We start from the raw sequence: 26,687 nt of genomic DNA on the forward strand, positions 1-26,687 counted from the left end.
TGACTTCCCTCCATAGACTGCAAGTATTGTCCAATACTTTGCAGGGTGCAAAGATCACAGCAGTCTCAGGTCCCTGAGTGGGAAGAGGGCAAATCAACCCTTCTAGTCCCTGACTATTGCTATCCTAGAAAGTATACATTTGCATGTGTAGATGTGTAAATGAAGTTGTGCATGTGTTTTTTAAATTCACTTAAAGCATGTAGATACCAGCACTTATTGGCTGTCCCTAGCTACTCTTGAAAAGGTGGTAGTGAGCTGCTTTCTTTAACTGGTGGTGTCTAAGGACTGTTGGTGTTTGTTAAAATTGAATGTGTGTGTATGTAAAAGAGCATTGGGCAAGATCCAAACCAAAGTTCACTATCCTCCCAACATTCTCCATCAACCCAGGCAAATGAAAAATGTCCTCTTAGTTGCCATAGGTAGTTGTTGTCTGCACCTGTGAAAGAGGCACTGTCTTTTAGCTGCAGGTGGAGAAGTTGGAAGGTAAAGGACAGTGCCTGTAAATCATTGAGGTGAATCCTCAAATGGGAATATGAGGGAATTTGGGTTATGACATGGGGATGGGTTGTCCTTGACTTACTGATTCATGTTTAAGATACCAGAGTAAGTCTCCATGTCTCTCCATGTCAATTACCCAGCCCCCATATTTGTGGGTGGGTACATTTGGAATTGCTATTGCTCACAGCTCCTGGTTTAGGGACGAGAGACAAAGTAGTCCTAATTGTTGTACACTGACAAGGTGATTATTTATTGCCAATCCTTTCTTGCACTGAGAAGATCTTGGTGGGCCACCAGCTGCTGCTGCAGGCAATTTGATACAAGTGAATGACTTACTCAGCTTATTTCAATAGTGAGTGAAAAACCAACCACATGACTGTAGTCTCATCCATACCAGGTTACCATGAAATTCTCTCCTTAATCTCTCCCCTCACCTGAGGTATAGTGATCCTCAGGCTAAACCACTACCAGTCGTTTCTCACTAATGAGAGAGCAGGCCAATGGTCTGGTCAGACTATGATGACTTTACTTCTACAGATTTCTTTCTTAGAATCATCTTAAATCACCAGTTAGGTTTGGAAGGATAATCTAAAAGCTTCACAGCCATGTTTCCTGAAAAAAGCATTTTTTTTAATGTCCAAATATATTAATGAAATTTAATAATTGAAATCTTAAATTGATGCCTTGTGAATTGAATATCTGTTCTTTGGATCACATTCCTATACTCAAAGTGTACTCTGTTTGCGAACTTTAAGCAATGTTTCTGTTGCTTGAGATTTTTACCAGTGTCCCCAGTATCACCAATCCTGAGTCCTATGTAATTCATCCTCCCCTCCCTGGATTAATGAGTCAGTGCCACGACAGTGGCCAGTCTCTTCAAGTGTGTGTGTGTGTGTGTGTGTGTTTTGCAGTTACCGTATGATGTGCTCCTTCTCTCCTTGCATGCTGATATAACACCCATTCCTCTCCACTCAGTGTTCTGGAACTTTCCCTCACTTTGTTGTTGCTCTGTGTGAAACAGGTTGCTGAGAAGAGTCGAAAGAAGAAGAAGAAACAGAAGGCCGTATGTAGCAAGCAGCACCTTGGCGCTGGGAGTTGGGGTGTAACCCCGTGTTCTTGTGTTTTCGTCACCTGTCCCAATCTTGAGGGTGTGATGGGGACATAGGGGGAAGGTGCCTCAATCCCCTCTTACCCTGAGTCTGAATCATCATCATTGATCAGAGCATCATAGTTAAACATGCCGGGAGTAGTGCTCCCAATCCCTCCTCTTACGATAAGTCCCTATTGTGAATTAAGCCAGGGATGCGGGGAGAGAGGTTGCTTTAGAATGAATGCAAAGTGCAAAATCCAGTGTCTGTCTTGGTTTTATATATGCAAGAATGGCTACGAATCCTTCCACTGGGGTTGTCCCACCTGCACTGTCCATCAGTTGCTTAAGGTCAGGTATCTGGGACAGTGGCCACTTGTGGATTTCGGGGTTATGGCATGGGTCACAGCAAATGTAGAGGGTGTGGGTGGTATGGCACAGGACATAGAGAATCAGTTGTCAGGAAGAGATCTAAATTTACTGGAACTCTTTGGAGTTTTTGTGAGGTACACTTTTTGTCAGGTATATGCACACCTTTTGGGAGAGGTTAAGTGCCCTTTGGGATTGTTAAAAGTAGATTTGATTCTGCATAAAGCATGGATCAGCTAATTGGAACTGTAGCAGCCTAGGCATTTAATATTTTTTTGAAAAGTCTGCTTGGAAAAAGACCCAATCAATGCTCACACTGTAACTCTGTTGACTTAAGCCACAGGAGTATTTCCACTGGTTGGGGATTATAGAATTAGGTGGCACAGTGTGAGAACTAGGGTCAAACCATGCAGGAGAGATGTTGGGAAGTATTTGTACACACAAAGGATGGTAGAAGTTTGGAACTCTCTTCCACAAACAGCAGTGGATGCTGGATCAGCTGTTTATTTCAGATTTAAAATTGTTACATTTTTATTAAGCAAAGATATTAAGGGATATGAACCAAGGCAGGTATACAGAGTTAGGCCACAGATCAAGCATGATCTCATTGAGTGGTGGGGCTAAATGACCTAATCCTGTTCATATGATTATCCTTATAGGGTTTGTGCTGCATAACTGATCATTATCATAAAGGGGTGCCTATCAATTCGGCACAGTGGCTCACAGCACCAGGGACCCGGGTTTGATTCCAGTCTCGGGCGACTGTCTATGTGGTGTTTGCACAATCGCCCTATGTCTGCGTGGGTTTCCTCCAGGTGCTCCGGTTTCCTCCCACAGTCCAAAGGTGTGCAAATTTAGGTGAATTGGCCATGTTAAATTGCCCATTGGTTAGGGGCAAAGTGGATAGGATAATAGGGTAGGGGAATGGGTCTGGATGGATTACCCTTCGGAGGGTCAGTGTGGACTTGTTGGTCCGAAGGTCCTGTTTCTACATGGTAGGGATTCTATATAAAAAAAATCCTTTGGTTGATTGACAGATTCAAGTGACTCGAAGTTTTGATACAGGACGATGATTTTTAACATATTAAGTTCATCAATAGAAACTTGGACCTTTATTGTATTTCACCTCCATGTGATTTCTGGATGAGTGAACATAGTGGGCGAAAAGCTTGAGTGCTGTGTGGGAGCTGCATGAATTGGCATAGGGACTACAAAGGGCCATAGGTGGATGGCTGGGAAGTATAGGGTGGCCTGGAGGTTCTGAGGAGCCATGGAAAGTGGAATCATGGGCAAAGGTTGACAGGGAATAAATGAGGGCCATGGAGACTGTGTGGAGGTCAAGGGAGTGTGAGGGATGAGGACGAGAGAACCGTCTTATTCTTTACCATATAATTTCTTGAACACCAAGGACAGACTTTCAAACAGCCTATTTCCTCACCCAACATCCCCTAGCCCTGTCTCTGCACTGTTTCTGCATCCTATTTCTGCTGCCTGCCCCACCTCTTTATTATACAGGTGGCAAGCTGGATTATCTGAAACACTTCCTCTCGACTCAGATGTGTAGTGTTAGGAATGTTCCTAGCTCTCTGCTTCACACATGAGCAGAGATTTATGCCTGTGAACCCAATACATTAAAACCCCTCCGCAAACACTCCCAACGCAGGTTCAGCATGGGATTAGATACAAAGTAAAACAGTTTCTACACCCTTCCAACCAAACATTTTCAGGATTGGTTCAGCATAGGGTTACATCAGAGTTAAGCTCCCTGTGTCCAAATCCCTAGTTCAGAAATCTCCATCCGTATCTTAATGCTGTGATGCTGTATTTGTTTCTCGATGTTTCAGTTGTGGCAGTACTGAGTCACTGCCTTCCTGGTGTAGAGTCACATCTGAGGAATGGTTTGAGATGACACAACCTCCCATCACTCATTACTCACAAAGGAGACTTTAATCTCGTCCTTTTGTGCTGGATTTTGTCTCCGTGGGGCACAGTCTAAAACTACATTTACCCTCTGCCTGAAAAGTTCTGAGATCCCCACAGATATCAAGATACCAATGGGAATTTAGCCTGTGAATTCCTCACTTGATGAAAAGATCTATTTTGAGCAGAGCTAATAATAAGTAAGTCTCGTTTAAAAATAAAGAGTGGCTGCAACAGTGCATTGTGCCATGGGAACAGTTCTCAGTCTGAGCCTAGCTGGACCCAAGTGACCTGAACAATCTAAATTTGGTCCATGTAGTGACATTATTTATTATCGTATTGGGAGAGTCTACATTTAAAGAGGTGTGGTGGTGAGTTCAGTGGGGGCCTTTCGCCTCTCAGGCCAGAGATAAGTCTTTCGAGGTGGCAAGGGCAAGTAGTCAGGATCCTTGGCTTTATATGTAGAGGCAGAGAGAACAAACATGCGGGTTACGAGTCAGACTCCACATGGCAGATCATGTCTAATTCTTGCACTTTTTAGTAAAGATAGAGGTTGTAGGGAACCTTATTTCAGTACAGGCAGAGTCCAGAGTACCTGTGGCTGCCCCGAGAGTAGGGAAGGCTTAAACTAAAATTCAAAATCAAGGCATTCAAGATTATGAAGAGTTTTGGTGGAGTAAAGAAACTATTTTTGCTGGACAAAGATTCTTTTTACATTCTGTGTTGGGTTGTGATTAGCACTGGTTAGGCCAAAGTCTGATTTCCACTAAGATAATCATGAGTTGGCTTCTTGAGGCATTGAAGTGTACTCTCAGAGCTGTTAGGGTGGGAGTACTTGGATTTTGACCCAGTGATCAGAGAGACAGACTGAAAGTAATCGGCAAAGAACGGTAGAATCAATGTGCTGGCTCTCTGTAGGAGCGATGAAGCTACTTCCATTTTCCTGCTCTAATACCATAGCCCTACAGATTTTTAGTCTTTAATCCAATTCTCTTTTGAAAACTATGATTGAACCTTCTTCCAATGCATTGTCAGGCAGTGCATTCCAGATTCAGCCAAGAAAAAGGTTTATTTTCATGTTGTTTCCAGTTCTTCAGCAAATCACTATAAATTGGTGTCCTCTAGTTCTTCACCCCTCCACCAAAGGGAACAGTTCCTCTCTATATATTCTGTCCAGACCCCTCTTGAATTTTAACACTTCTGGTAATGGTAAAGGCAAAATTTGTGGGGATGCAGGTAATAAATGGTAGAATGTGACCTAATTGGAGAGTGCTGCCAAAGAGCTAGCAGAGAACACACCTACCCCGTCACCTTCCTCCAAGGCTCCAAAGGAACCTTCCACATCCATCCAAGTTTCACCTGCACTTGCACATGTCATTTACTGTGTCTGTTGCTCCCGATGTGGTCACCTCTACATTGGGGAGCCAGGACACCTACTTAGCAGAGTGCTTCAGAGAACATCTACGGGACACCCGCAACAACCAACCCCATCGCCCCGTGGCTGAACACTTCAATTCACCTTCCCACTCCGCCGAGGACATGCAGGTCCTGGATCTCCTCCACCGTCACTCCCTTAACACCTGATGCCAGGAGGAAGAATGCCTCATCTTCCGCCTCTGGACCCTCCAACCCCATGGCATCAATGTGGATTTCACCAGTTTCCTCATTTCCCCACATTATCTCATCAAAGTTTCACCTGCACTTGCACACATTTACTGTATCTGTTGCTCCCGCCCTCATGACCTGTCCCACCTGTCCATCTTCCTTCCCATCTATCCGCTCGACCCTCCCCTACGACCTATCACCATTACCCACACGTCTATCCACCTATCGTATTCTCCACTAACTCCCCCAGCCTCACCCCACCGCCCTCATTCATGTCGCTGCCCCTGAGGTTCCCAGCCTCATTGCTGATGAAGGGCTTTTGCCCGAAACGTCGAATTTTCCTGCTCCTCGGATGCTGCCTGACCCACTGTGCTTTTCCAGTACCACACTCTCGACTCTAATCTCCAGCATTTGCAGTCCTCACTTTTGGCAAGACAAGATAAGGCTAAACAAGGCCAAGTCAATGCAACATTCTGCCCTGTGCCTCAATTGATCCTTATGGACTCCTCTTCTCTCCTGACAGGCAAATGGCTTTGATGAGTTGTCATGCGGATCTGGGCCTAGTAAACAGTCCAGTAGGGTTAGTATGGCCTATTTACGCGTGATTCAGTACAGTATTCTGTTGGTCCTATGGTCACAGAGTGCTGCAGCTTGAACTGTGTGGTGTGTTTTGTTATATTTCTCCCACTTGCTGGGATCACACTGAGCTCCCAGTGCAGTGGCGACAGTTTGAGATCAGCAAAGCAATGGCGCGGGAAGTCGACAGCGAATTGTGTGTTTTCATTCTCCCGCCAGGTTCATTGTGTGGGGAACAGTTGGGTTCTTCACACAAATCCTCTTCTGATTTACATGAAAACAACTTGCGTTGCTGTGTTACATCAGTTCCATTAGCACTTTCACTGTCATTGCCTTCTCCTGGCCGCCTCCTACCTTTTCACGATTACCTTCCTGCACCCCGGCCATTCCCTATTACCTCCTCAGGTTCTCCAGCAAGCCCCTCCCTCCTACACTCCTCATTGCTCTCAAAGTCCCCATTGCTCACACTCTCCTTGAGCCCCTCTCAGCCCCTGCGTTCCCCTGACCCTCACAGCTCCCTACCTTGGCAGCTCATATTCCTGTCTCCCCCCTCGAAGAGCCCAGTCCCTGTACCCCACCTGCAGTCTCTATCCCTTTCATTCTCTTTCCCTCGTATTTGCCTCCCCTCTCTCAAGCACACCCCATTCTCTCCTCCCTCAAAGCTTTCCTGTACTCATCTCCCACCTACCCAATCTTGCACATTATTTATTTTGTCCTTCTCCCTCACTGTGCTCCTTTTACTCCATTTGCTAAAGTCCAGGTGTGTTTCTCTTTTCTCAGGGAAGCTGCTACTCTGACCTCCCTCTGTACAGCACTGGACCCAGCTCCAAGTCCCATACGGCATCACAGAATGGAACTCGGGTCTGTTTCTCTGCTGCCATTTCTTTATTTTGTCGTGCGAGTTTTTGTCAGGATTCATGCCTATCTCTGTGTATCTATGTGTCCTAGTGTTTATCATTATGTGTATATTGTTATGACTGTTTCTCTCTAAGTTTTCATTTGGTCTTTGTTTCCTTCCCTGAATGGAGCCCAGATATACATGCCTATGGCAATGCATATTAATGCACAAATTATCAGTAGGCCACTTGGCCCCTTGACATTGCTGTGGCACTTAATAAAATTGTGACTGATCTGATTATTCCATATTTCCACCTAACACTGATAAACCTTTCGCCTCCTTACTTATCCATCTCCACTGTCTACTGCCTCCCTGCCTTTTGAAGAGGAGCGTTCCAAAGACTCAAACCTCTGGAAAAAGAACTGTCCTCATCCTCATCTTAAATGGCAACTCCTAAATCCTCGTGACTCCATAGTTCTAGAATCTCACATGAGAGGAAACATTCTCTCCGCATCCATCCTGTCAAGGTGATTCAGGGTCTCATGTGTTTCAATCAAGTTATGTCTTTGTCATAGAGTCAGCACAGAAACTGACCCCATGGTCCAACTAGTCCATGCCAAACATGCCAAATTAAACGAGTCCCACCTGCCTTCTCCTGGCCCCTTATCCCTCCAAAACTTTCCTAATCAAGACTTATCCAAGTGTCTTGTAACTGTGCCTGCATACACCATTTCCTCAGGAGTACGTTCCACATGGAAACCACCTCTGTGTAAAAATATTTGACTTGTGTCTTTTTGAATCTCTCTCTTCTCACTTTAAAAAAAAATGCTCCCTAAGTCTTGAAATCTCCATCCTAGGGAAAAGACACCTATCATTATGATTTTATGAACATCTACACCTCCTATGCTCCAGTGAAAGATGTCCCAGCCTTACTTTAGAACTTGAGCCTTCCATACCCAGCCACATCCTGGTAAATCTCTTCTGAACTCTCTCGCTTAATAATATCCTTCCTATAACAGGGTGACTAGAACTGGACACAGTACTCTAGAAGAGGACTCATCACTGTTCTGTACAATCTCAACATGACTTCCCAACTACTGAATTCAAAGAACTGAGCAATGAAGGCAAGCGGGCTAAATTCCTTTTTTAACCACCCTGTCTATATGCAACATAAACTTCAAAGAATTATTTAGCTGAACCCCTAGGTTCCTCTGTTCTCCAACACTACCCAGGGCCCTATCATTATTTGTATCAAATTCTGCCCCTGTTCGTTATACCAAACTGCAATACGTCACATATATCTAAATTGAACACACATGCCATTTTCAGCCCATTGACCCATTTGATCAAGAATCCCTTTGTAATCTTAGAAGACTGTCTTGGTGTTGTCTGCAAATTACAGCCTGACCAAATTTTCATCAAAAGAAAATCCTCCCATTCTAGGTCAACCAACAAATCTCTTCTGAACTGCTTCCAATGCATTTACATCCTTCCTTAAATAAGGAAATCAATACAGTGCATGTACTCTAGTTGTAGCCCTGTAGAACTGACACATCACCTGCTGACTTTGTATTCAATTCCCTTCACAATAAACGATAACTTTCTATTAGTTTTCTCAATCGTTTACTGCACCTGCACAATGAACCTTCACCCATCATGCACCAGAGCACCCAGATTCTTCTGCCTTTTGCTGCTCTGTAATCTCCAATCATTTAAATAATACTTTTTTATTTTACCCACCAAACCGACAATTTGGCATTTTCTCATATTTCTGTCCAATTTCCACATCATAGTCCACCTATCTATATCTCCTTAAGTCCTCTTAACATTTTGATTAATTCATTTAGAAGATGTGGCTGTTTTCTCTCATCTCTAATTATCCTCGAGAAGATGGCGGTAACCAGCAGATAAAGTCCATTTGGTGTAAGTACACCTCCAAGCCGTTAAGGAAGGAGATTCAGGATTCTGACCTAGTGAAGGAATAGCGATATATTTCAAAGTCAGAATTGTGAGTGGCTTGAAGGGAAACTTGCAGGAGCTGGTGTTCCCACCTATTTGTTGCCCTTGTCCTTCTAAGTAGTTGTCATGCTGGCAGACTAGAGTGTTGGTCACAATAAGGTGTGTCCTAACCATTTCATGAAGAGGAGGACTCCAGTGCCATTTGCTTTTCTTTCAGCTTCCTTGTCAATCACACCCTTCTACAGATTGATGTCCTTACTGATTGTCAACTATGAAGGGTTATGGAGTACCCTTCCAAATTTGTGTACCTTCAGAAATTTATGACCATTCTCATCTTACTCATGATGACATGCAAACTGTGATGTTCATGAATGGAACCATCACTATCTCCATGAAGATTCATTGCAAAACTCCTTTTCTTTCTTGCATAAGTACTACAGATCACCTACAACAATAACCTACAGGCATGGAAATCATTAGCAGAACAGACAGGAGACTATTCAACCTACACCATCATCAATCCAAAACCAAATCCATTCACTGAGCTTCAGTATGCCAATGATACTTGCACAAGTACTCATTCAGAGACTGCCCTCATGGCCATTATTGACTCTATCACTAAAGCATGTGAGAAAATTAGCCTTTCTTTAAACATAAGGAAAAGTAAGTTAATTTCCAGCCAGCTCCCCCAGAACAACCACCCCGCAACACCCCCGTTCTCCAGACAATTAAGACCCAAAGTTAGATCTTGGAAATTCTGAACCATTTCCAATATTTTGGAAGCCTCGTCTCAATGAAGACACCTAGATTAAATTTATCATCAGCTCCCAATTGCCATATCAGCCTTTAAGAGACTGATGGAAAGCATATTTGAGAGCCTCAGCTTTGACATCTAGGTTAAGGGCATTGTTTCCTATGCAACACTGATCCCTGTGCTCCTATATATTTCAGTCACTTGGATAATCTACGCTAGGCACATTAAACACTGGATAAGTACCAGCATTGGTGCCTTTGCAAAATACTCCAAATCTGGTAGCATGAAAAGTGGTCCATTAACAATGTCCTCTCCCTAGGCAGTGTGCTCAGAGGCATTAATCATTCAGACCCAGATCCTCAGTATGCCTAACACCAAACTGCTTCGCTCACAGCAGGAAATCCCCATGAGGACAGAGAAAATGCTTCAGGACTGTCCTCAAAGTATCCCTGAAATGGCCAAACATTCTTGCTGACACATGAGTGAACCTGGCCTATGCCCACCTAAAATGGAGAAAGTTCATTTAGGTAGTCACTGAATATACCGAGAGCCATCATTGGGAATATACAGAAGTGAGATCAACATGTTAGAGATATGCCCAAACTTCCGGATAATTCTTCTGCCTGACCCTCCAAACACAACCTGCCCACATCTGGCAGTCTGTAGAATGTGCACTGGCGTTAATAACCAAATCAGAACTCCCAGAATTAGAGTGGAAGCAAGTCACGCACTCTATCTCAAGAAAGTGCCTGGGAAGAAGAGTCATATGAGACACTGAGAATGGAATAACTGAGCAATCAAAACAGTCCCTTTACATTAGTCAGTCACAGTGGACGCAGAAACCTACCCATGGTGGAGAATTTTGGGAAGCATAGGTACAAAATTACTTTTGCTTACCATATGCCTTACAAGCCAAATGCCAGGTTTCAAATTACCTGCATTTCTATATCCAGAAAGAAAGGGAACTGCATTTGCATTTGCATGATACATGACAATAATACAATGACAGTTTGACTGACACTGACAAACTGACTCAGACAGCTGCTGGATGGATTAAGGTGTTTAAACCACATCTTGGTACTGCCTCAAGGGGAAAAAAAGGGCATGGAGAAAGGGTGGGGAGCTTGGTGTAAAAAGACAGATTGCAAAGGCTTATGAAAGGCTGATGTCAGACCCTCCCAGAGCTGATCGCAGACTCTTGTTACAATTAAAAAATGGGTTTATTTATGTAAAAGTATGTTGAAGTCACTTGGCCCTTCAAGCCCTATTCCATCAGTCAGTTATGATTGCAGCTGATTTATATCCTCATTTTTCTCAACCTTGGTCCTTTGCCCTTCAGAGATATACCCTATTGAAATTGAGCTATCTCCATTTTGAAAGCGCCAATTGTTCTCCAGGATCACAACTTTTGAGGGCAGCCCCTGATTTTCACTAGACTTTCTGTTAAGAAGTGCTTTCTAATTGTCCTTGTAAATATCCTTGCTTGAATTCTTAAAATTATTGCCCTAATTTTAAAACTTCCCCTGTGGAGGAAATAGATATTACAGATTTATCCGATCATATCATTTCAATATTTTAAATACCTTAATCAGCTCTTGGCTCATTTTTTTGTAGTCATATACAAAGGAGTTAAGTCAATGATATAGTCAGTTGCTTAACCCTTTCAACAACATGGTAATGCTATGAATCGGCACTGCATGATCTTTCTGAGGTATAGAACTAAACATAGCACTCTGGATTGAATCTAATCGATACAATCCATGGAATTGTTAACATTCACCTTTTTATTCTGAACATGTGTTTTATCAGTCCTTCTGAGTATTTTTAGTTTTTTTACAGTTCCTAGCTTCTCATCATTTAGAAAATATTGTGATTGGCAATAACTTCCACAAGCATCCACTTCCTCCCACCACTGACAGTAGCGGCAGTGCGAACGATCTACAAGATGCACTGTAGAAATTCACCAAGGCTCCTTAGACACCATTATGTCCATTTAAAAGGACAAGGACAGCAGATACATGGGAACACCACCATCTGCAAGTTCCCCTCCAGGCCATTCACCATCCTGATTTGGAAATATATCACTGTTCCTTCAGTGTTCCTGGATCAAACTCCCGGAATTCCTTCACTAGGGGCATTGTGGGTCAACCTACAGCACAGGGACTGCAGCTGTTCAGAAGGCAGGTCACCACAACTTTGTCAAAGACAACTGTGGATGGGCAATGAATATTAGCTAGCCAGCGATGCCCACATCCCATAATTGAATAAAAAGTATTATCTTTTCTTGGTCCAAACGGTTGATGACTCATCTCCTTGCATTTGCTGACTGCCATGGACATTGTGAACTGATCTGTATACACTATATCCCTGCCTCTGTCTTGAGTCTTTCTCTCTGATGAGGTTCTGCCTGGTTGCAATACTATCCATTATTCAACAATGTCTTTGATGTGCCAGGTTAGCCCCGTGTGCTGGTGCTTGGCTTTATCTCTCTTCTCTCTCATTTCATTCTTCCAGGTATCTGCCTACGATGGGAGTTGCAGCCGCCGGTACAGTAGCTCCAGCTCTCATGCAGTAAGGCCCAGTCTCTGTCTCACACTCTGCCAGTCCCTTCTCACAATCACTGTCTCTTGCAAGCTCAGTTCCTAACATGATGTCAGTATATTCCTAAAGCCAGGCTGGTTAATCTGCACAGCAGAGAGCTGGCAGAAACCCAGTTCCAACTTGGGAGTTTGCTTCATTGGCAGATGTCCTGCGCTCTCGTGAACCTGATCCCTACCCCTCACCAGTTTGAGTGCAAAGCATTTCAAAATAAACCAATACTGGACAGTCATCAATACAGCAGGAGCTTTGTTTCAAATTCTGCCTGTGTCCCATCCCTCCCTATCTCTGTAACCTTGTCCAGTCATCCAGTCGTCTGACAGCTGTGTGCTCAGGCAATTCTCGTAGACCCTAGATTTTAATCACTCCATCACTGTGTTTTCAGCTGCTTGGGCCCTCAGTTATTGATTTCTCTCCCAAACCCTCTCTGCCAATAAAGCTTTTGTAAATGGTTATTGAAGAGGCTGGAACCTTACTTTGGGCTCTGGTTGGGAACAGGTTTGTTTGTGTTTGGGTATCCAGGACCACTAAACCCAAGTGTTCTAACACACAGCTCACCTGATTGTCCTGCTGAGGTTAGGCCAACCCCAAACTGGGGCCTGAGAGAGCAGCAGGTTTATGGTGAAGGGGGTTGAGGAAGTGATGGCTCCAAGACACTGCCTTATGAAGCTCCCTTCATTAAAGCAACAATGACTGAACGATGTTGCATGCTGTATACTCAATGGCATATTATTACCTTTTACTGAACTGTAATAAGCTGTTTCTAAACACTGCCAGTCTAATGTACACTTTCTCTATCTCTCTTCCTTTCTTTGCTCATCAAGCTTTCAGAACATAACTGCTTTCTTGGCTCTGGCTCCCGCACATCATCTCGTGCGAGCTCAGCTCGTGCCAGTCCAGTGGTGAGGAATTCATAACTTGTTCTGTACATGTTTGCAAAATAAACATTTCAGATTTTTCACTCTCCTGCTTGTCACTTTTTCCCTCTCCTTCCTCTTACTCCCCTTTCATTTTCCCATGAGACCTTCCTCACCCCTTTTCCATCCGCCTCTTCCTCTCCCTCTCATTCTTCTTTATCCCTACAGTACAGTACTGATGGAAATGAGACTGCCACTATATAACATGGGTACAGTGTTGGTAGTGACAGGTACACTGTCTAATAGTGGGGTACAGTACTGATGGTATGGGTCTATATAATATTGAGGTATAACACTGATAAAAATAGGTTTAACACTGTACAACACTGGTACAGTATTGGTGGAAATGAGACTGTCACCATATAACATGGGTACAGTATTGGTGGGGACAGGTCGTACACTGTCCAACACTGTCCAAGTACTGATGGCATGGGTCTGTCTATCAATAATATTGAGATATAATACTGTTAAATATAGGTTTAACACTGTATAACACGTGTACAGTACTGGTGGGTTCAGGGCTGTGCAATCAAACTTGGATGGCATATTGATGGGTATAGGTCAGTAATATATAACTGTATAATCTCACCGGGAGAGATTTACCGGTTTGTCACTGCACATCACAGGTATACTGGATGGGTTTGGTACTGTATAAAACGGGCGCAGTGCTGGTGGGATCAGGTCTCTCCTGAGATAACACTGAGATAGTGTACTGGTGGAAACATGTCTGTCAATGTATAATACTGCTCCAGTATGTTGGGAACAAGGGGTACAGTACAGGTGGGGAGGGGTATAATACTGGGGTACAGGACAGATTAGTAGGGTCTGTCATTGTATAACAATAGGATTCAAAACTGCTGGGTACGGATCTGTTAGTTATATACAGTATTGGTGGAGACAGAAAGCCACTGTATAACAATGGGGTACAGTACTGATGGGGGCAGGTGTCTCGCTGTATACCACAAAAATACAGTATTGTTGAATACAGGTCTGTCACATATATATGAGAGGAGCATGAATTATGTTGAATTTGGTGCAGCTTATTTATTTGTTTTGAAAGCATTATGTTCCTTAGTGTCAGTGACCACATTCTGTGTGAATTCAGAGTTATATTTGCAGTGTTTTGTGCTTCTGACAGTCTCACAGTACTGAGGTCTGTTCTGTTGGATAGTGATCGACACTGGTTTATTTTCCATGGCAACTAATTCTAACTGGTTGATGTCAACCACTAACTACTGACTCTGGCTGGATACAATTCCAGGTGCACTGATCCTTGTTGGGTTATCCATGGAGACTTGGCATATGAGGAAGGAATACTACTTTCTCTTTCTCTGTTTCCTTTATAGGTGGAAGAAAGGCTGGAGAAGGATTTTACAGAGAAGGTAAGAATCTCCCATAAATAACTAACAAAGTAAAGATTACTCTTATGTGCCTGCATTCTCCTAGACATCAGAAGCGTTCACTTACAATCAGAGACTCCACACTGATCACTCGCAATTCCAGGTGTTGGGATTGGTAGGCTGCTTGATAACACTGGAATACTCCGGACAGCTGGATGACAAGCTATCTGTTATGCTTTTCCTCGGGTGCTAAGTCTGAACTCTTAAGCGCACTCAGCCCATCGCATCCATATTGTTCAAAAACAAACATCCAACTATTCTAAACCATTTTCGAGCACTTGGTCAAGCCTTCCTGATGAATGGCTTATGCCCAAAATGTCGACTCTCCTGCTCCTCGGATGCTGTCTGACCTGCTGTGCTTTTCCAGCGCCACACTTTTAGACTCTGATCTGCAGTCCTCATTTTCTCCCAGAGCCTTGTATGCCTTGGCATTGCAAGTACACATCTAAACACGTCTGAAATGTGATGAGGGTTTCTGCCTCCACCATCCATTTGAGCAGTGAGTTCCAGATTCCCACCACTTCTGGGTGAAAAAGCATCTCCTCACATCTCCGAATCTCCTGTCCTTTATTGTAAATCTTTGTGCCCTGGTCAATGATCCTTCCTTCAAGGGGAAAGGTTTATTCCTGTCTATCCTATCTGTCCCTCATACTTGTATACATCTCGGTCATGTTCCCTCTCAATCTTCTCTGCTCTAAGGAGAAGGTCAGTCTGTCCAATCTCTCTTCATAACTGAAATACTCGAGCTCAGGCAATAGCCTTGTAAATCTCCTTTGCAGTCTCTCTCATACTATCACATCCCTTCTATCATGTGGATTTCAGAAAAAGCTGTAGCCTAACTAACATTTTATATAGTTCAAGCATAACCTACCTATTGTCAAAATGTATGCCTCAACAAATAAAGGCAAGTATTCCATTGCACAGCCACTTTATCCACCTGTCCTGATACATTTAAGAACTGTTTCCCTGCACACCAATGTCCCTTTGATCCTTGGTGCTTCCCAGGGTCCTACCATTCATCATGTATTTCTTTGCCTTGTTTGTCCTGCCCAAGTCCATCACCAAACATTTTCATTTGCCACTGATCAGCCACTAACCCATCCATCTCCTTTTGCAAATGAAGGCTATCCTCCTCATTATTTACCAACCCACAAATTTTTGTATCATCTGCAAACATACTTATCAACCCTTCAACATTCAAGTTTAAATCATTTATGCCATCACAACAGTAAAGGCCCCAGCACTGACCCCTGTGGGACTCCAATGGACATCAGCTTCCATTCAGAGAAACACCCCTCAACCATCACCTGAAGAAGGGCTCATGCCTGAAACATCAATTCTCCTGCTCCTTGAATGCTGCCTGACCTGCTGCGCTTTTCCAGCAACACATTTTCAGCTCTGATCTCCAGCATCTGCAGTCCTCACTTTCTCCTCAACCATCACTCTCAGCTTCTGCCACACAGCTAATTGTGGATCCAATTTGCCAAATTTCCTTGGATTGTATATGTCTTACATTTTGCCATCAATCCCTCATGTGGGTTATTATCAAAAGTCTTGCTAAAGACCAAGTAGATTACATCAAAAGCACTGGTATCATCTATACAACTGGTCACCTCTTCAATCAAAGTGGTGAGACCTCTCCTCCACTTCACAAAACCATGTTGACTATTCTTCATTAATCACTGCCTCTCCAAATGCAGATTATTTCTATCCCTCAGAGTTGTCTATTAAGTGAGTATGGGTGAAAGTCAGAAACAGGAAATGAGCAGTCACTTTATTGGGAGTTTTCTTTGGACTGCCCCACGAGCAACAGAGACACGGAGGAGCAGATTCGGAGGCAGATTTTGGAAAGCTTCAGAAGTAACACATTTGTTGTCATGGCTAACTTCAACTTCACTAATATTGATTGGAACTTCCTTAGAGCAGATTTTGTCAGGAGTGTCTGGGAAGGATTCCTAACTCCGTATTCATGACTCCGAATGTAGAAGGACTTATGCCCGAAACGTCGATTCTCCTGTTCCTTTGATGCTGCCTGACCTGCTGCGCTTTTCCAACAACACATTTTTAAGCTCTGATCTCCAGCATCTGCAGTCCTCACTTTCTCCTCAGAATGTAGATAGGCTGACTGGAGGGGAGGCCATATTGGATTTGGTGCTTGGCAATGAAGCAGATCGGGTATCAGATCTCTTGGTAAGAGAGCATTTTGGTGATAGTGATGACAACTCCCTAACCTATACTATAATCAAGGAGAGGGATAGGAGCAGATGGTATGGGAAAGTATTTAATTGGGGATGGGGGAATTACAATGCTATTAGGCAGGAACTGTGGAGCATAAATTAGGAACTGATATTCTCAGGGAAATGCATGCCAGAAATGTGGGGGTTGTTTGGGGAGCACTTGCTGTGAGTGCTGGATAGGTTTGTCCCACTGAGGCAAGGAAGGAGTGTAGGGTGAAGGAACCTTGGGTGACAAGAGATGTGGAAGATCTAGTCAAGATGGAAGAAGGAAGATTACTTAAGATTGAGGAAACAAGGATCAGACAAGACTCTAGAGGGTTACAAGGGAGCCAGAAATGAACTGAAGAAGGACTGAGTAGAGCTAGACGGGGGCATGAAAATGCCTTGGCAGGTAGGATTAAGGCAAATCCCAAGGCATTCTACACTTACGTGAGGAACTAGGGGATGGCCAGAGTGAGGCTAGGGCCAATCAGGGTTAGTGGAGGGAACTTGTGTCTGGAGTCGGTGGAGGTAGAGGAGGTCCCTAATGACACTTTGCTTCAGTATTCACTGGTAAGAGGGACCTTGTTGTTTGTGAGGACAATGTGAAACAGGCTGATATGCTCAAACAGATTGATGTTAAGAAGGAGGAGTTGCTAGAAATTTTGAAATATGTGAGGACAGATAAGTACCCTGGGCCAGATGGGAAATACAAAGATTACCACGGGAAGCAAGGGAAAAGATTGCTGTGCCTTTGGCAATGATCTTTGTGTCCTCACTGTTGACTGGAATAGTACCAGATGATTGGAGGGTGACAAATGTTATTCCCTTGTTCAAGAAAGGGAATAGGGACAATCCTGGGAATTACAGACTAGTCGGTCTTATGTCACTAGTGGGCACATTATTGGAGAGGATTCTGAGAGACAGGATTTATGATTATTTGGAAAAGCATAGTTGACAGCGTGGCTTTGCAAGGGGTAGATCATGCCTCTCAACCCTAATTGAACTCTTTGAGGATGTGACAAACACATCGATGAAGATGGAGCAATTGATGTGGTATATGTGGATTTTACCAAGGCATTTGATTAAGGTTCCCCATGGTAGGCTCATTCAGAAAGTAAGGAGGTATGGGTTACAGGGAAATTTGGCTGTCTGGATAGAGAAATGGCTGGCCCATAGAAGACAGAGAGTGGTAGCAGCTGGAAAATATTTAGCCTGGAGTTCGGTGACCAGCAGTGTTCCTCAGGTATCTATTCTGGGACCTCTTCTCTTTGTGATTTTTATAAATGACTTGGATGAAGAAGCGGAAGGGTGGGTTAGTAAGTTTGCTGATGACACAAGGGTTGGTGGAGTTGTGGATAGTGTGGAAGGCTGTTGTAGGTTGCAACGGGACATTGACAGTATACAGAACTGGGCTGAGAAGTGGCAGATGGAGTTCAACCTGGAAAAGTGTGAAGTGATTCACTTTGGAAGGTTGAATTTGAATGCAGAATACAGGATTAAAGGCAGGATTCTTGGCAGTATGGAAGAATAGAGGGATCTTGGGGTTCACATCCCTAGATCCCTCAAAGTTGTCACCCAAGTTGATAGAGTTGTTAAGAAGGCGTATGGTGTGTTGGCTTTCAGTAGCAGGTGGATTGAGTTTAAGAGCCATGAAGTTACGCTGCTGCAGTATAAAGCCCTGGTTATACCATACTTGGAATATTGTGTTCGGTTCAGGTCGTCACGTTATAGGAAGAATGTGGAAACGTCTGAGAGGGTGCAGTGGAGATTTACCAGGATGCTGCCTGGATGGAGGGCATGTCTTATGAAGAAAGGTTGAGGGAGCTAGGACTTTTCTCATTGGAGCAAAGAAGGATGTGAGGTGACTTGATAGAGGTGTACAAGATGATAAGAGGCATAGATAGAGTGGATAGCCAGAGACTTTTTCCCAGGTTGGAGATGGCTATGACAAGTGGGTGTAATTTTAAGGTGATTGGAGGAAGGTTTACGGGAGATGTCAGAGGTAAGTTCTTAACACAAAGAGTTTGTGGGTACATAGAATGCACTGTCAGCAGTGGTAGTAGAGTCAAGTACATTAGGGACATTTAAAAGATTCTTGGAAAGGCACATGGATGATAGTAAAATGAAGGGTATGCAGGTTAGTTTGATCTTAGTGTAGGATAAAAGGTCGGCACAACATCGAGGGCCAAAGGGCCTGTACTGTGTTGTACTGTTCTATGTTCTATGCTTCCTATAGTTTCTCTACCATTGCAGTTAGAATGGCTGGTTAAGTACAGGGATAGAGACAGTGAGTGATGATCACGGGTTATGAATGACCATTTACCTCCAGCTTCCATCTTTAACGTACATCGCTCCTAGATATTATATTCAACATTGATTTGCTATCCTAGTAGATTGATTCTGGTTGGGCCTCTCCAATTGTTCCTGTGCATGTTGTCGATAGTTGCTGAAAACCAAAGTTCAGGAGCCACAAGATCTGGGTGGGTTGGCAGTGAATGTTAACAAGCCGAGGAAAGACCCTGGGAACATCCTGCCCAGATCCGCTCCTCTATCCTTTCCCAATAATGCCTCATTTACCATGGCTAAGCCACCTACCCTGCACATCCCTAATCACAATGGACAGGTTTGCTAGGCCAATCCACCTAAGCTGCATATCCTTGGATGGTGGGAGAAATCAGAGCACCCAACAGAATCCCACACTGACATGGGGTGAACATGTATACAGGCTGGAATCGAACCCAGGTCCCTGACGCTGTGATGCAGCATTGCTAAACACAGGTTGAGGGCTAAATCAGATCATCCAATCTTCCCGCCTACCCTGATAACCTTTTGACTCTCTTGTTAGTCAAGATTCTATCTACCTTTGCTTTAAAGAAATATTCGGTGATTTTCATCCACAACATTCTCTGGGGAAGAGAGTTCCCCAAGTTCATGGTCCACGTGCAGAAAAGATTTCTCCTCATTTTCACCTTTGTCTTACATATACTGGGACACATCCATTCAATATCAAACTTAGCAAAGTCCCCTCAGAATCTTGTATGTTTCAATTAGATTGCCTCAGATTTTTCAAAACTCTAATGGACATGGACTCAGTGTCCAACCATTCCTCATAAGGTTACCACCTTAAGCCATGATCACTTTGTGGCTAATTAGCATATTTTCTGTTTCAGAGTTCCCGGGCAGCTTCAAGCCTCTCTGCTGCTACCCTTGCCTCCTTGGGAGGCACTTCATCAAGGAGAGGCAGTGGAGAGACCACCACCTCAATGGATACTGAAGGATCAATTCGAGAGATCAAGGTATGAGGCGATGAAATTTCAAAGATTGTGATCCTAATGTGGACATTTCACATACCAGGCTAGTAAAGTTGAGTTTTTGTCTACTCACATTGCTCATGGAGCTTGGGCAAGAGATATGTGTGGGTAGAATTTATCTTGCACCATTCTGATTTCCTCACAGGGCTGTCTCTTTCAGTGTTTCTCTATTTCTGTCTCTTACTTTATGTAGCCATGTCTGTGTTTGCTTGTTCGTCTCTCTGTTCCCACTGTCTTCATTTTCCACAGATTTAGTTTGATTGTCTGCTCCTCCTTAGCCCCCAATTCTGTCTTCTTACCCATGAAGCCTTGTTGTCTTTCCCTCTCTTGATTTTTCTGTGTTTTGTATCAGTCTGATTCTAACCACCTCTCTTCTCTTTTTGCCTCACTCTGTGACTCCAACATTTTTTTTTTGTCTCACTCCCATTGGGTTTTCAGATTTTTGCCTCCTTCCATCTCTTCCTCAATTCATCTCTTCATGTATTCTTTTCCTATCTCCAGCTTACATTCTATATTTGTTTAACTCTTCCTGCTTTGGCTTGGTTCTAGTCCTCATATTCTGGCAAAGTCCAGACCCCTCACACTATGCCTCAGTTCTGGTTCCCCTTAAGCTCTGAATCAGTCACAGTCCTCCTCACGTTCTGGCTCCAGTCCCGTCACACTTTTTAGAATTAGGTTTATTGTCATGTTTACTCAAGTACAGAAGTTCAGTGAAAAGTTTACAATGTCACCCCTCACAACACCTTCTTAGATACCAAAGTGCCTCAGTACAGATCTTAGATACAAGAAGAGAAATAAAGAAAAAGAAGTTACATTACCTTACAGTAATTCACAGTATAAGTTAAAAAATGAAGAAACAAATTTTAAAGGAAAATCATTCCAGTCAGATAAATAGATTATAGATAAACATTACATTGCAGTCGATCTGATTAGGGGGCTTTCACACAAGATCTGACTGGGCTGGCAAGCTGCTGACCGCCCACATTAATCTCCAGTCTAACAACCGTCCCCATGCCTTCAGTCCACTCTGCCCTGCTCCATTTGGGTCTGTCGTTGTGCTATGCTGTGTTGGTATAAGGTTAAAAATCACACAACACCAGGTTATAGTCCAACAGGTTTAATTGGAAGCACTAGCTTTCAGAGTGCAGGTCCTTCATCAGGTGGTTGTGGAGTGTAAGATTGTAAGACACAGAATTTATAGCAAAAGTTTAATGATGTAACTGAAATTATATATTGAAAAAGACCTGGATGGTCTGTTAAGTCTCTTACATATGAAAGAACTGAAACCAACATGGTCATTCTAAAAGATGAGAGACTTTTCTGTGTTTTACAATCTTATACTCCACAACCACCTGATGAAGGAGCAGTGTTCCAAAAGGTAGTGCTTCCAAATAAACCTGTTGGACTATAACCTGGTGATGTGTGATTTTTAAATTTGTACACCCCAGTCCAATACCAGCACCTCCAAATCACAACTGTATTGGTATGTTTCTGTCTGTTACTCTGTGGGGGAGATAATGGCAGACTGGTATTGTTGCTGGATTAAAATCCAGAAACCCAGGTAATGTCCCAGGAATCTTGGTTCAGAAATCACGATGGCAGGTGCTGTAATTCGAATTCAAAGAAACGATCAGGAATTTTCAAAAAAAGGTCGACTGATGACCCACTCATCAATGGTTGCAAAAACTGAGCGTATACTCTTCTGTCGAAATCTGCTGTCCTTACCTAGTTTGGTCTACATAAAACTCCAAACCCACAGCAGTGTGATTTATTCTTAACTGCCCTCTGAAATAGCTTAGTATGCAACTCAGTTCAAGAGCAACTAGGGATGGAAAACCACTGCTGGCCTGACCAGTGATGGTCACATCACATGATTATCATTGACTGTGGGTCTGCCTCTGTCACTAGCTCTGTCTCACATTTCTATCTTATCATCTTTCCCCTCTTTTTAATGGCTCAGTCTCTCTTTCTGACTAAATATTTTTCTTCACCTTTCTTGCTTTTTTCTTTTCTGTCATTTATCTCCCTGTTTCTTTATTTCTGTCTCTGTTTCTCTGTCTTGGTGTATATCATTCCCTTCCTCCCTCTTTCTTTCATTTCACATTGCTGTTTGATTCTCTCCCAGGAAATCTTTGAGCTAAAGGATCAGATACAGGATGTAGAAGGAAAATACATGGAAGGGCTGAAGGAGTTGAAGGTATCCAGTTTGGGAATGAGTGTGAATTTCTCCCCCTAGTGACCTTGCCTGAGCTGCCTGTGCATCACCTTGGTATTAACCAGCAGGGGCCCATATTTCCCCCGACACGTCTGTTATTAACAGCATGGATTGCACTGAACCTATTCAAGGTTTTAGTTACTCTGGCAGAGCTAAACTTAAACTAGTACTTCCAGTGTTCTCACCTGCCTTCACCTGGAAACATGTTTTATAATTCTTTGTTTTTCTCTTTTCTCTCTTGCTTTCAGTTCCTCTGCTTGTATTTTTCCCATTATTTCAACATTCCCACCCTCTCCCACACATTCACATTCTCCAATCATCCTGGTTATTTCACAATGAATCCTGGTTGACTAGCCTCTTGAAGTCATCTTGTATTTTGATTGCCTTGTTAGCAAGACATCAGGCGTCCTGGTTTGACTGTGACAGGCTCCACAACTGTCCTGTAATCTTGTCCCCTACATCGTCTCTGTGACTCCATGACTGATATTATTCCATTTTTCCCCTCCCAGTCAATTCCAGTCCCTTCCTTCCAAAGTTGTACTTGTTTCTGATGAGTGAAAATGTGCAGAGCTGAGTGGAACCCAGAACATGTGCAATGTGTAGCTTTCTCACTGAAAACAATGACCAATGTTGTAGGTGTATTACAGTCTCAAAGTCTGCCACTACAACACAGGTCCAGGTAGGTCCGACACACAGAAAAGCATAAGAAATCAAAACTGGCTAATTACTGCCCCATCAGTCTACTCCTGATCATCAGTAAAGTGATGGAAGGTGTCATGATCACTGAATCATCTGTTATCAACATCCTGGGGATTATCATTGAAGAGCATTTGAACTGTACAAGCCATAAAAATAGAGTGGCTGTAAGAACAGGTTAGAGGCTTGGAATCCTGAAGAAAATAAGTCACCACTTGTGAGCGCCGCCTTTGAATACCTAAGGATGAGAGTCTTCGATGACTGTGACATCCATGCTGTGATACCAAGATCCTTCTGTACAAAGCAGTCATCCTTCTGACTCTTTTATGTGGCTATGAAACTTAGACTACATACAGGTATCACTTCAAGACCCGGGAGGAGTACCATTTACATTGTTTAAGATAGATTCTCCACACCAGCTGGGAAAACAAACATACTAACATCAGCATCCTTGAAGCAGTTAACGGCACCAAGATCGAGGCCAGCATCTTAAACTAACTCTGCTTAGGATGCCTGAGTTCTGATTACCAAAGCAAATCTTCTTCGCCCACCTCAAGGAGGGAACTCGAATGAGAGGAGGACAAACTTTCAAAGGCTCCCTAAAGACTTCACTCAAGAAATGCAACATAGATGTCACTACATGGGACACCCTCGACCAGAAGGAGGAAATGCCTGTATGAAGGGACACAATTGTGAGAACACCTGTTGGCAAGAGGAAAGGAACCAGAGAGAGGAATGCCAATGATCTTGAGACTAAGGACCAATTCCACGCCCTGGAAACACCTGCCAAATGTGTGGTCAGAGAAGCAGCTCTAGATTTGGTCTCATCAGCCAAACGCACACCCACAGAACCCATGACCAGGAGTATGGAATTTCCTAGGTGGATAACCACACTTGTTAGCAAGTGATTGGTGACAACAAACTCACTATCTGACTCCCCAAAGCTGTCCACCATCAACGAGTCAGGATTATATGGAATACTTGCAGAAAGTGAGGACTGCAGATGCTGGAGATCAGAGTCGAGAGTGTGGTGCTGGAAAAGCACAGCAGGTTGTGCAGAGTTCAAGGGGCAAGAGAACCGAAAAATGGAATATTTCAAGTTACCTGGATGAATGCAGCTCTAGCAATATTCAAGAAACTTGACACCATCCAGGGCAAAATAGACCACTTGGCTGGCACCACATACACAAAGATTTATTTTCTCCATCACTGGTACAGATCAGTAGCAATGTGTACTATCTACTGAATACATGACAGAGTTTACCAAGGCTTCTTAAATAGTACTTTCCAAGCTCTCAATAACTAACCAATCTAGAAGATGAGATTCTGACTTGGAAATATATCTTTGGCATTTCTTTGCTGGATCAAATTCCTGGGATGACCTTTTTACTGACTTTGAGGATGCATCCTTGCCAATGGACTGCAGCAGTTCAAGCTGGTAGATCACTACCACCATCTCAAGGGCAATGGGGGATGGGTATTAAATGCTGGCCCAACCAGCGACACCCACATTCCCTGAATGAATAAAAAAGGTCGGAATTGCAACACTATTCTCTTCTTCCTGCCGATGCCAAGCAGAATTTTTGGCGAAGGATCTACTTCCAGATTGGAATTTCTTCTTCCATGGTCTGTACTGAAATTATTTCTACTTGCACCATCTGTGTAATACCCTAACTACCCCTTAGTTCGCCCTGCATACTATTCCAAATGGTGGTATTTCTGAGCAAGTCAGATCCCAGTTTGAAATCTGGCTTGATAGATCATACTTTGATTTATTTTAGTTTTATTAAAATGGCCACTCGCAGAAACATAAGCATGCAATAACAGTAAAATTCAAAAAACTAAATTATCTACTTATAACGTATATTCAAAAACATGTTAAAGCTGGAGTACATATCTCACACCAATGTTCCTGTCTCTAACGTTGGAATCAATTATTATGAAAGTAATAGCACATTTGGAAACTCATAATCTAATCAAGCAGAGGTGGCATGGCTTCATGAAAGAGAAATTGTGTCCGAGTAATTTAATAGAGGTTTTTGAAGAAATCTCAACCTGAGTCGATAGACTGAACAAGTAGATGTGTTGCATTTGGACTTCTAGGAGGCATTCACCGAATTACCTCACAAAAGATTAAACCATAAAAGCCTGGGGAAGGCAGTATATTAGCATGGATAGAGAATTGGCAGATGGGCAGGATGGGAATAAAGGATTCTTTTTCACATTGCTGACATGTAACCAGTGAGATTCCACAGGGATCAGTGCTGGGACTGCAACTGTTTACGATGTATGTTAATAACTTGGAGGAAAGCAGTAAATGTACTGTAGTCAAATTTGTAGACAGCACATAAACAGATGGAAATATTATTTGCAAGAGGTATATAAACAGTTTACAGATAGACTTGACAGATTATGTAAGTCGACAAAATGTTAGTGAAGGAGTACAATTTGGGAAAATGTGAAGTTGTTCATTTTGGAAGGGAGAACAAACTAAAAGAGTATTATTTAAATGGTGAAAAACTGCAGAAGGCTGCATACAAAGGAACTTGGGGGTTCTTGTCCAAGAAACGCAGAAAGCTGGGATGTAGGTCCATCACGTAATCAGGAATGTGAACGGAATGTTGGCCCTTATTTCAAGGGGGTTGAAGTATACGAATAAGAAAACATTGCTGCAAGTATACAAATTGCTGGTGAGACCACAAGTGGAGTTATGTGAGCAGGAAAGATATTATTTCACCGGAGGCAGTTCAGAGAAGGTTCACTAAGATGATTCCTTGTATCGACAGACTGTCTTATGAGCAAAGATTGATCGAGTTGGAACTCTACTTGCTGGTAATTAGAAGTATGAAAAGTGATCCCATATAGAATTGTTTGAAGGGGTTTTACAGAGTAGATGTTGAGATGATGTTTCTCCTCATGCTCCCATGAGTCTAGGACCAGAGAGTATAGTGTCAGAATAAAGGGATGCCAATTTGAGACTGAGATATGGAGGATTTCATTTCTGAATTATGAGTCTTTGGAACTCCTTGCCACAGAAAGCTGTGGGGTAGATTCATTGTGTACATTTAAGGCTGAGATAGATAGATTCTTGATCAGTAGAGGAATCAAGAGGTATGGGGAAAGGGCAGGAAAGTGGACATAAGGAATGTCAGATTAGCCATGAATGGAATAGCAGGCGTGAGGGGTGAAAAGCCTAGAACTTATCTCATTATGGTCTAACACCTCTGTACGTTTAAATCATTTAATCTGTCTTCATCCTAGGACTTCACAGGACTACTCAAATCTCAAAGTAAAAGTGAAAGCAAAATCTCTCCCTCTGAGCTATGGGTGTTTACCTTAAGCTTATAAAAATCAAATGCTACAAATCCCCAAATACTTTGGGCTCCATTATTTACCTTGAGGAGGCTCACAAAATAGTCTCAGGTAAATGAAATGTTGTGCACAAAAAGCTAGGCCTCAAGAAACTGTTTTAAAATAAATCATGGTGGCTATAAAAATAATACAAATGAATTAACTTCAGATTCACAGAAATCCCACATATTACTGACTCAACAATTCAAACTTACAGTAAGTGATATTAAAATTATATATTACACAGTGTCCATAGTAATACTGTGAGGTTGGACAATCTGACAATTGGGATGGCTGAGCTGGATTGGAACTGGGGCACCAGGTAGAAAATATGAACTGAGGAGTTGGGTGGGGAATCCACCAGTCAAGGGAGC

The 26,687-nt window shown here is 43.0% G+C and overlaps 1 protein-coding gene across 13 annotated transcripts in view; it reads left to right on the forward strand.

The window, feature by feature from the left end:
- lrrfip1b (leucine rich repeat (in FLII) interacting protein 1b) overlaps nucleotides 1-26,687 on the forward strand; it is a 140,185-nt gene that overhangs the window by 66,201 nt on the left and 47,297 nt on the right. For 8 of the 13 annotated variants that reach the window (XM_060827654.1, XM_060827657.1, XM_060827655.1 and 5 more), the window contains 6 exons: nucleotides 1,520-1,561; nucleotides 6,003-6,059; nucleotides 6,836-6,916; nucleotides 13,029-13,106; nucleotides 14,468-14,503; nucleotides 19,911-20,036. In XM_060827654.1, coding sequence (XP_060683637.1) covers nucleotides 1,520-1,561; nucleotides 6,003-6,059; nucleotides 6,836-6,916; nucleotides 13,029-13,106; nucleotides 14,468-14,503; nucleotides 19,911-20,036 — 420 coding nt within the window. The remainder of the gene's footprint in view (nucleotides 1-1,519; nucleotides 1,562-6,002; nucleotides 6,060-6,835; nucleotides 6,917-13,028; nucleotides 13,107-14,467; nucleotides 14,504-19,910; nucleotides 20,037-26,687) is intronic. The other 5 variants (XM_060827659.1, XM_060827662.1, XM_060827663.1 and 2 more) reach the window with 3 other exon arrangements.

The sequence above is a fragment of the Hemiscyllium ocellatum genome, chromosome 7, assembly GCF_020745735.1.
Source record: "Hemiscyllium ocellatum isolate sHemOce1 chromosome 7, sHemOce1.pat.X.cur, whole genome shotgun sequence".
Taxonomy (NCBI): Eukaryota; Metazoa; Chordata; class Chondrichthyes; order Orectolobiformes; family Hemiscylliidae; genus Hemiscyllium; species Hemiscyllium ocellatum.